At 32.4% G+C, this 11,612-nt stretch overlaps 1 protein-coding gene across 1 annotated transcript; it reads left to right on the top strand.

Annotated features, from left to right (window-relative positions):
• Positions 1-992: 992 nt before the first annotated feature.
• On the top strand, positions 993-11,364 carry LOC129952617 (zinc finger protein 569). Its single transcript, XM_056065332.1, has 13 exons — positions 993-1,684; positions 1,747-1,871; positions 1,931-2,103; positions 2,180-2,329; positions 8,917-9,060; positions 9,265-9,394; positions 9,459-9,632; positions 9,702-9,980; positions 10,046-10,274; positions 10,351-10,586; positions 10,653-10,840; positions 10,907-10,992; positions 11,054-11,364. The coding sequence occupies exons 1-13, from the start codon at positions 1,252-1,254 to the stop codon at positions 11,290-11,292; spliced, it is 2,586 nt and encodes an 861-aa protein (XP_055921307.1). The 5' UTR covers positions 993-1,251; the 3' UTR covers positions 11,293-11,364.
• Positions 11,365-11,612: the final 248 nt, after the last annotated feature.

Here is an 11,612-nt window from a genome sequence, read left to right as displayed (position 1 = left end):
TGTCATGACTATTATGACCCCCCCTTTAAACCGGTATGAGAGCTTCAAAGGTGACAGCTGTTCAAATACATGGGCTATTCAAATATTTAGCTGTACAAGTTGTATGTTGGTAGATTTTCGATGTTAATATATGCACAGAGTTTTTGTCACTTAGCCTACCCGACATGCTTGAAAAAGCTATACAAATATCGATTGTATAGTTTCAGCTGTTTGGCACGTAGCGCCGTCCCAAATTTTACCCATATGCTCCTCCTCCTTTTGTTGAAAAAAATTCGGTCAACATGGCCCGATAACTGTAACGGCCACTTCTTGCTCATTTTCGAACAAAAATGGCCCAATTATGCTTTTGGATCGAAATCCGCACCAACAGTGACTCGTTTTGGGTGCATTGACTTTTAAATGTATGCGTTCGGGTTTCTGTACACCAATTTCGACAATTTTGCTTGCTTACATCATACCCGACAAGATCAAAATGATCTTTATCTGTAAAGATTTTTTTTTCAAAATCGGCATCTTCTCTAAGCGTTGTTCCCAGCGTTGTCCAACCATATTCGTTTTCCGAAAGGCTAAAACTAATTATCAGTCAAATCAGACATGAGCTAAGTGTCATACCATTCACTAAATAAGCACTAGTTGAAAAAAATAACGTTAGATGGCGGATCCTACACATAGAAAGCAAAATCATCGTAAAACAAGAATTGAAGTGTACAGTGATTGTTGTTGACTTATTTTTTATATAATAAATGATATAAAATCAGTTTTTTAATTGAACTACCCATTTTCCCATTTTTGACAAATAGAAAGATCGATAACCTATGAATTTTCAGGTTACCAAACACACCATTAAATGCTCTTGTATTTTACTACTAAATAGTACTTGACAACCACCCCTGACTTAACACTTCTCACCCAAAACGCCAAATCGTTTCATCATACGTCAAGCTTGACAAGTCATTAGAAAATTGTAAAGAAAACGAATTTTATTTAACAAAATAGAAATATTGTTTGCATTTGGTTAATTATGAAATAAAATAGTTAAAATTATTAGCAAATACGTACAACTAAATATTATGTACTGTTTAATTCATAAAATAAATTATTGCTTCGTCCACATACATATGTACGTCGAATTTAAATTCCAACAATTCTCTAATTTTTCAACTTGTTCAATTGTTAGAATAAACTTAATAGAAAATAACAGACGACGGTTATTATTTAAGTCAATAATTTATTTATTGTTAATATTTTACAATGCCAAATACGAATTTCAACTGTTTGCGATGTAATGTTGCACTCGCAAATGAATTCCAATTGATTTTCGATGAAACTGGCATCGAATTGCAGCTGGACAAACTTCTAGCCGAGCACTTTAAGATCTATGTTGTAAGAGAACCCGATGTTACTCAAGCCCTATGCGATGAATGCGTTAACAAGCTTATAGAACTCTATGATACAAAAGTCTATAAGGAAGAAATACTTGAATCCGTCGAGCTTGAAAATGATGAAAGCAATCATACAGAAATGGATATCAAAAAAGTAGAAGAAGCACCCTCAAACGATGGTGATGAAGCCGGCGAAGGAGACAATGTCATTATAGAAGAAGAAATTGACTATGAAGAACTTATTGAGGAATCAACAACTTTCACGGACAACGAAGAGTTTTTTGGAATCAAGGAATCAGAAGGTATACCTAGGTAGATCTTGCTTTTAAAAGACATTAAATTTAGTAACGATTTATTGCTGCAGGGATAAATGAAGAGGAATTTGGAGAGATAACCGATGAGGACAGTGTAAATTATCAAGACTATCTGGGAAATGTCATTAAAAGTGACCTGGAGCGAACAGCTTTCGATCAGAATTCCGTTTGTAGAGTAAGTGTTACCTTGAACAATATTTAACTAAGATTTGATTTATATCTTATTGTCAAAAGTTGTGTAAGGACTCCTTAAACAGTCACAATAATGTCCTTGCACATGTTTTGGAAAGCCATCAAACTGAATCTGAGCAATATCCCTGCATTTTTTGTGATGAACCAACAAAAAATTTTGATTCGATCGCTAATCTGGCTTACCATATTGTCTTAAAACACTATGACTTAAATTCGTAAGTGTAACAAAATTATTTACATAAAATGAACAACAATTATTATAATATGAACATCAAATTCTTTTTTTTTTAGAATTGAAATTTATTGCATTTGTCCGGAGTGCAATTCAAGGTTTTCATCGTTTCTAGAATGTAATAAACATTCATGTTATAAAAAAAATGTCGGCAGTCGTTTACAACAAGATTGCGATAAATGCTCGAAAAAGTTTATATCCAATAAAAGGTAAGTTTGTATGTTAAATGTAATAGTATTAAAAATAATAGCAGCTTAATATTTTCATTGAGATTTTTTTAGTACAAACAATTAAAGATTTGATTTTTATATATAACTTGGATTTTATATGGGCTTGGTATCAGGCTCTTATCGAAAATGCATGCTTGCGGTGTCTCATTTGTATTAATGATCCCCTGTCTACAACTTCTATTCCAAAACATTGTTTTGCTGACGATAGTAATTTTAGCTTATCATATTTGTTTCAAGACTCACCTTCCTCCTCCTCTGATGTGGAACTGAAACGACAAAATATGATAAGTTTATTAAATTCCGACCTAAACAGCATCGTACAATAGTGAAAACAAAAACCGTGGAATTTAATGCTTCGAAAACCCAATGCTGTCTTGTATCATAGATGGCACTTGCATCGAAAAGACTGATCATCTCGATATTCCCGGTATGTGTATCACCAACCACCTCTCGTGGAACGATCACATACGCGATGTGTCGCCAAAAATGCCGCAAGATGTTTGGGATTTCTAAGGCGATGCAATTCCAATTCCTGTAACTTAAGCCTCTTGGGCAGTATTGAACGTAGAGCTTTTAAATTCATTGGTGATAATACCATCGTTAGTTCCTTCACGTTGCTTAAACATTGTCGTAAAGATTCTTGTTTCACCCTTTAGCCAGTCTCATTCCTCCCCTTAAGAAGTTCAACCGTAATACTCGCTATACAGCTTCCATTACAGATAGATACGTACGCTCTTTTATTGATTGTGCAACACTGCTTGGACCTTATCTTTCCAATTGCCTTCAAAGAAAAAATTCTAAAAGTATTTAATCACAGATCTTCTTGACCAACTGTGAACAATCAAGAAACTTTTGTTAATCAAATTTCGATTGTTTTGTTCGTTATGTGGAATGTTGTACATTTTGTTATTACATTTTTACAATAATGCGATGTCGAAGAGTGTATCAAAGGGAAGGTTCATACAACGTTAAAGACTCCGTTCGCAGTTAACTGCATTCTCTGAACGCAAACAGTTAATTCTTAGAAGTCATTAGTTTTAAACTTGAAGTTTTACATCACTATGTTTTACCTTCAGTTAAGATTGCAGAAAGTTCCAACACATTTATTATAAACAAAACAGAATGTACACGTACAAGGTGTTTTGTATTTTAACAAAAGTGAATTTTCCTTGCCTAATATGAGGATTTTATAATAAACATAAACTGAAAATTTTGACGTAAATAAATAAATCACAAATTTATGAAGTTCAGAGTAGATTTGGCCGGATATAGATAGTAAAATCCATCAATTAAAGTTGAAATATTTTAATTAAATGTACGTCATTAAATTATAAGTATGAAGTAACCTCAGGCTCTGTGCCTCCTTTTAATTTCATCATTCAAATTTTTAAAATGAATTTTCGAATTCAATTTAGAACAATTGTTCTCTGGAATAGAATATTTCTGCATTTATTTTTTGGTCAAAATAAAGCATTAATTTTCCAAAAATATAAAAATATGAAACAAAGATTTTACTTCTGGTTTTACTGATAACTATAACTGGCCCCTAGGGAAGGTTTTTCTTCACTAAAATTTCAGCCAATTAGTTTTCAACAAATTGGAAGGCAATTTTTTTGCCTTGTCTTCGAGCTTTTAATTTTGTGTGAACCTGTTCATAGTTTTTAATTGTCACAGTTACTGTAATAGCGGTCTTTCAAAAAAGAACCCCTTATTGATAAACATTGTATGATACGCAATGTATATATAATACGGAAATTTAATAGATGCTTAAAACTGTTGGTTTTATAAAGAAAATCCAAACACCAAGGAAGAAAATAAGGTTTGGCCGTAAAATACTTGCAGGATATATCGAGCCTAAAAATCATTTAAATTTAGCAGAAGTACGTTAACTTGGTACCTATTGAATATTTAAGATAAAAATACCACCGCTAGAAGGTGGAACACAATTTGAACTTTTGATAAAAAACACACATTTCTAAAAGATATCAATTTGTTGAGGCCCGGGTTAAAAGGCGAAGCATCTTATAGGTAGATAAAAAAAAAATTCTTTACGACCAACTATCTGCATCATGCTTCTCTAATCATGATTTAATTTACCTTACATTTGAATGTTCACCTATGGTTTCTTCTTCAACTTACTGCTATAGAGATTTTAAAAATGTTAACAGGCGGTAACTAGAAACTGATTTGAATCATATTGAGTGGTACCAAATATATAGTATGGCTTCTGTTGATGACCAACTGCTATTTCTTCGAAATAATATTGATTATGTCTTCAACCTCCATGTTCCACTTTTTACTAAGCAAGCTAGTAAGAAAGACCAGCCTTGGTTTAGCAACTATATTAAGGATCAAATAAGAAAACAACATTTTGCATATAAGCGAAAGAAGATCTTTCGGCTTGAAGCATTCCATAATGAATACAAAATTTTAAGAAATAGAGTAATATGTCTTATTCGGAAAGCAAAGCAACAGTTTTATGTTCCAAAACTTAATGCTTCTTCAGCAAAAGACAAACTGTGGAAGAATTTGAAGGAAATAGAGGCAAGCAAATAAGAAACAAAAATATTTCTATCGATTGTAACGAGCTTAATAATAAATTTGTTACCTTGAACTCGTCAGGTGTTGAAACCCGAATTTATGAGTTGATAAATTATGGTTCATCTTTGACTAATTTTTGCTTCTTGCCTGTTAATGACTACGACGTTGTGAATAGTGTTCTAGGTGTTAAATCTAACTCTATTGGAACCGATGGCATCCATCCGGTTTTTCTTAAAGCCATTCTTCCGTATATAGTCAAATACATAACCTACATTTTTAATAATATATTTATGACTAGTACTTTCCCTTCTATTTGGAAGGGATTATCGACCTATAGCTATATTACCTTTTCTTTCGAAGTTTTTGGAGAAACAGATAAATAACCAAATAAGAATTTTTCTCACAAGTAATAAATTGATGTGTATCAATCAATCAGGCTTTCGCCCTAAGCACAGCTGTACTACAGCTTTAATAGACTTCGTCACTTTATCATATTAATTAGATAATGATAAAGTGACTATATTAACGCTTCTTGACTTTTCAAAGGCATTTGATACCGTCAACCATTTTATACTTTGTGAAAAACTTAAAGTTCAATTTAATTTCTCTTTTGCATCTGTTAAGCTTATTCGCTCCTTCTTAACCGGTAGATCTCAGGCAGTTTTTGCTAACAATGTTATGTCTACTTTCCTTCCTCTGCAGAAGGGTGTCCCTCACGGCTCTATTTTAGGCCCTTTACTTTTCTCGGTGTATGTAATGATCTTCCGTCATGTCCACTGAACTCTTCTGTGCACATGTATGCAGACGACGTTCAATTATACAACAGTTTTCAACTAGGAATGCTTGAGAATGGTGTGTATGAAGTCAACGAGGATTTGAATACAATTTTTATGTGGTCCCGCATAAACGATCTTTGTTTAAATCCGAAAAAACTAAATGCTTAGTCATCTCTAGAACTATAACGGATACCTCATATTTTCCAGAGATATATTTAAACAACTGTGCTATCGAGTTCGTCGATTCTGACATAAATCTCGGGCTTACATTTAATAAAACACTAAGTTGGAACACTCATATTAATCTAACCCTAGGTAAGGTATATGGAGGTCTTCGACTGCTCTGGGCGTCTCATCACATAACGCCTTTGAAAACACGCTTAATATTGGCCAAGACGTTATTAGTACCAATTATGCTTTTCTGTTGTGAGGTGTTTAGTAATTGTGACTTCGAACAGGAGCGAAAACTCAAAGTTGCATTCAACAGTATCACGCGTAACGTTTATGGTCTTAGTTTTTCTAAGTCAATCTATGGCATTTCACTCTTCATCTCTTTAAAGTAAGAACTTTAAAAATGCTTCACAATATCATACAATCACATCAACCTGAATACTTACTCGTATATAATAAAATACACTTTACGCATTCTGAAAGATCATGCGACCTTATCCCAGTACGTTACTCATTCCTTGTATCTGAGCGCCAGTTTTATGTGCATTCTATTCGTTTGTGAAACTTCTTCGCTCTGTTAAAATTATAAGCAGTCCGACCATTTTTGGAAAAATGCTATTCTTCTCCTAGCTCTGTGCTTATTCGATGATGAAGATGATGTTGATGATGTTAATAATGATGATGATGGTGATCGTTATGGTGATGAATTGTAAATTTAAATTTTTAGATAATTTCGAATGTACATATGTACATATATTACTTTCTTTTTTTATAACTTATACCTGCATCATTGATTTTGTTTTGTTAATCTGTTTAATGCATACATAATATCCACCTTTTGAATTCAAAGCACAATTTTGTAAAATTAGTATTATGATAATGAGATTTGTTCTAGCTTATAAGATATTGTATCTTACAGAGTATAATCATACAATAAATAAATGAAAAATTAAATTGTCATTAATGTCAACTTTGGTTTCCATGAACATGTACACAGCCCATAAAATGCTGAGTACATGCCTTTGAATGTGCTTAAAACATGGATAATGTAGTATACAAGATGTTCAATCTTGTGATGATAATATTGATTTGGAAGATTTGAATGTAAATTCTCTACTTCACAAATCCAATTCATTGAAATTCCTTCTAGACGTGCAGAGTATGATACTGACTGATTATCAGGAAGGTAAAGCAATTTTCTCCATAAAATCTAAATGCATAGGACTTGACAATATTCATCCAGACTTTATTAAATTCCTCCTGCCCTTTCTACGTCCCTAGATAACGCACATATTTAACAACACCATTATAATGACATCCCATTCTATGAAAGACATCGAAAATGATCCCCATCCTAAAACATAGAAAAAAGGAATATAGACCGATTGCTATCCTATTTTTTCTAACTTAAGTTTTTGAAAGTCTGATAAGTAACCAGATAAAATATTATATTAAAGGGAAGCAATTAATGAATTCTTTGCAATCTGGATTTCGGTCTGGATAGTTCTGTTTCAGCTTTACTCAACGTATCTGATGACGTAAGACATGGTTTAGACTTTTCAAAGGCATTTAAAACCATAATATTTTCTATCATAAATTGATGACCCTATTAAGCTTCTCTGACACAACTAAAAAACGTATATTTGACCAATCGTGTGCAAACCGTGTCTTGCAATGGCAAAATGTCATCGTTCCTCCCTGTTAATAATGGTGTTTCTCAAGGATCAATCTTTGGACCTTTACTGTTTTCATTGTTCATTAATGATCTGCCCTCTGTTTTGTCTTATTGTCAGTTTCTTACTTTTGCAGATGATGTCCAATTGTATATTAGTTTTCCTGAGGATGCAATATCTAAAATGAATATTGATTTACAGGCTATATATGATTAGCCGACACGGAACGAACTTAAACTCATTCCTGAAAAAACGAAAGCTCTTCCAATTTCAACACACCAACCAAACCCACCTGTTATGTTGAATAATTGTTTTTTTTTTTAATATGATGGCCAAGTTAGAAATTAAGGTTTGGTCTTTAACAACAGGTTAACTTGGAATGACACTTATGTCAAAGATTTATGCTTCACTTAAGAGGACTATCTGTTACTAGATCCGTACTACCTACCCATATTAAATTTAAGCTGTTAAAAGCACTTGTCCTACCTATAATAACATACGGGTGCGAGCTGTTTGCTGATCTTGATTCTCAATCAGCTCAGAAACTACAGGTGGCATTTAATGCAATAGCTCGGTTTGTTTTTAACCTTTGTAGGTTCTATCATGTCTCTTTTCATGCTCGTCAGCTTTTCAATTGCGATCAGGTAGCTTTCTTCAAATATCGTTGTTGTATTTTACTCTTCAAATTGTTTGTTAAAAACCCTTCAAGTTATCTATGTTACCGATAAAATGTTTGTATTTCCAGCCGTTCCATTTTATTGAGCTCATCCATCTTTATGTGTTTGACATGACGCAGGCAATTTTTGTTCATGCTGTTAGACTGTGGAATAACCTTCCCAGTTATATGAGGTCTAGAATCGAAAACAGAAAGTTTCGAGCAATTTGTTTTGAATATTTCTCGAACTTCAACTGAACATACTTTTAAATTAATCATTCTCAATTTTATTGTCCTTGCGTCACTAAGGAAGAGGATGCAAGCCCAGTTGTTGTAAGCATCCATTGACGAACATATTTGCGTTATTTGTAAGGATTTGCGAGCAAGTACAAGTGTCCTTGTTGCAGGGAAATCGTACAGATAACTTGTAATTAACATATCTTTTGCTTCTTGTTCTATTCTGAAATCTTTAATTCTTAATTTTAGTCCGTTTTTAATTTATAATTAATTTAAACTAATTTTTTGTTAATTTTGTTCTCACACGTTTGTAAATATATCCTGTACTATTTATAAGTTCAACTTCATGTACAGCTGACATACAAATAGATAAATATCAAATATAGCAATTATTATAAGGGCCTATTATATTAAATATTTTCGGCACTTGTTTTTAATGCTATTATTTTGATCTTTAATAATTGTAAATAAATCTTATTAATAAAGAAATATTCTAATTTTCGTTGAATTTAGGTACCGGTTTCATTTACAATTTCACCTGAAGAAACAAAGACCAAAAGTTTGTTTTATCTGTGATATTTTATTTTCGGATGAAAACGATTTTTTCGAGCACATTATGTTCGCTCATGAGAAGGATAACTCATTTGTATGTAAAAAGTAAGTATTAACAACTAATATTAATTATTAATTATGAAATAAATAAAATCCGGAGCTTCAGTCTCGGTCTATTAGAAGTTACTTGATTTAACCGTTTTTGTGCTGGCATAGCCCTAACAAATACAAATATTTTGTTTATTCACACAAAAATCACGACTATTATTAAATAAAACACTTACTTTTGAAAATTAAATATTTTAACAGATGCGATCGGGTATGCAGTTCCAAAGAGCTTTACGACAATCACATGAAACTCCATGATGCCGTTCGATCATTTCACTGTCCGCACTGTTCAAAATCTTATTTCTATAATCAAATGCTTACGAATCATATTGTAAGACGAAATTGTGATGATTTATTATATTTTAAATAAAAAACTAATAATTCTAATTTAAAAGCAAACACATCACTCAAACGAACAATCGCATGAATGTAAAATCTGCAACAAATCTCTTGCCAACAAGCATCTTCTAAAACGTCACATGCAATTGGTGCATCTGGAAGAAACCGAAAACGATGTATTTGTATGCTTAGCATGTGGCTTAATTGGGATTTCTGAAGATGATAAAATGGTAAATAATATTTATATGAATTTAATAAGTAATTAAAGTCTAATCTTTTATTAAATACAAACATTTCAGTTTCATAAAGACGATGATAAATGTCCCGGAGCAGAAGTTAGCATAGAATGTTTGAAAATTGCTTATGCCTGTGAGTTTTGTGAACTTGCTTTTAAAAGTGTCCAAAACTTAAAAGAACATAGGAGCGCCATTCATGACGATAACGTCTTCAAGTGTTGGATATGTGAGAGTACATATTCCGAGTATAAAAAGCTAAAAACCCACATTCTCACTCACGCTATCATAGAACCAATTCAAAAATCGTTTCCAATAAACAGGCATTATGTATGCAATGTTGATGTAGGTGAATATTTCTTAAAAAGGATTATATTTTTCAATTTATGTCTCTTAATTTTTGTTCACAGTCGTGTGATAAAACCTATTTAACTTGGCCATCTTTGCGAGCTCATAAATCACGCCATGCAACAAAATATAATTGTGACGTCTGTACTCAAACATTTACCACTGAATCAAAGCTGAATACCCATCTCAAAGCTCATGATAATAACGAGGAGTATCCTTGTCAATTTTGCTCCAAATTGTGCACCTCACAAATGTCACTTTCTGTGCATATTGCACGAAAACACAACAACAGTAAGTTCTTATATTAATTCTATTCTCCTTGTGTGTGCGTGTTTTTTTTTAACATAAATTCTTTAATATTTTTAAGATTCTGAAATCTGTCCTATTTGCAAGTCAACTTTAAATTCTGAGGATGCCCTCAAGGAGCACATCGAGAATCTACACACCGAAGTTACATGTGAAGAGTGTGGTAAAGTTACTAAGAATAAACGTAATCTTGCGGTTCATATTCAAATGATTCATGGCCAAGTTAAGAGATTCTTTTGTTCCGTATGTGAAAAGGGCTATTTCAATAACAGCGATTTAAAGACTCATGAGAGAACTGTAAGTATAATAAGCAATAAGTTTTTGAGTTAGCATTTGTAAGCGTGTATTTACATTCAATTCCAGGCGCATATAGAACCGAACAAGTTCAAATGTCAATATTGCAACTTTAGCTCGAGCTATGAAGCATCTTTTAAGGCTCACTTACTTAAACATGACCAAAATAAACCTTTTAAATGTCAAGAATGTTCAAGGGAGTTCACTCGGAGAGCCTGTTATAAATTGCATTTACTTAGGCATTCGGATAACAAACCGTAAGATTGTTTTTTAATTTTTGTATTTTCAAACATTTTTCATACAATTTTTGATTATTTTTATAGATTTGTTTGTCCAGTTGAATTATGTGGCCGAAGTTTTGTAATGCCAGGGATTTTGAATTCGCATATTAAAAATGCACATCCAGAATGTAACTTAAATACCAATGGTTACCATTTCATGTTTTTTTTTAATATGATTTATCTATGCAGGTAAAGAAAGCAAAGTGAAAAGAAATATGTCACAACAACGTCTAGGTAAAAGAAAGAGGATCAATCAAAAACCCATAAAGGAAGATTTGGAAGCGGGTAATTCTTCTGATTACGTTATAACGGAAGTATATTCTGAGAGTGAATATTTAGACGAGGAAGGTGGTGACATTGTAATATTTGATGGAACTGAAGCTGAGGAAGAAATTATTTTGACAGAGGAAAATATGTATATTGAATAGAGCTTAGGACTTAACATACTGTAGACATAAGGCTTACAAATAAAATTACATTTTGTATATATTACTTATTAATTTCAAGTCTTATTTAAAAAAGCTGTATAGAGCCTAATAAAGTGATGCAATCTCTATAATGCCTCAAAACGCAAGACTGCTTTTTATAAAACTTATGCAAGGTTGCTTAGTCCCAAAAAGAAAACAGTAATGCCTTTCCAGTTAAGCTCGTTTACAAATAATTTTAATAATTTAAATTGCGTTTTACCAACTCCAAGAAGGCGGAAAGTTTATAAAAAGAGGTTCAACTCAATAAGCTTAAGAAACGA

The sequence above is a fragment of the Eupeodes corollae genome, chromosome 3, assembly GCF_945859685.1.
Source record: "Eupeodes corollae chromosome 3, idEupCoro1.1, whole genome shotgun sequence".
Classification (NCBI taxonomy): domain Eukaryota; kingdom Metazoa; phylum Arthropoda; class Insecta; order Diptera; family Syrphidae; genus Eupeodes; species Eupeodes corollae.
Note: the sequence above shows the minus strand (reverse complement) of the source record. Positions and strands in the feature narration are given on the sequence as shown.

Coding starts and splice junctions, on each gene's coding strand:
- LOC129952617 (XM_056065332.1), top strand. CDS start 1,252: ATGCCAAATACGAATTTCAACTGTTTGCGATGTAATGTTGCACTCGCA. Junction 2,104..2,179: donor AAACACTATGACTTAAATTC/GTAAGTGTAACA, acceptor TTTTTTTTTTAG/AATTGAAATTTATTGCATTT. Junction 10,275..10,350: donor TGCACGAAAACACAACAACA/GTAAGTTCTTAT, acceptor AATATTTTTAAG/ATTCTGAAATCTGTCCTATT.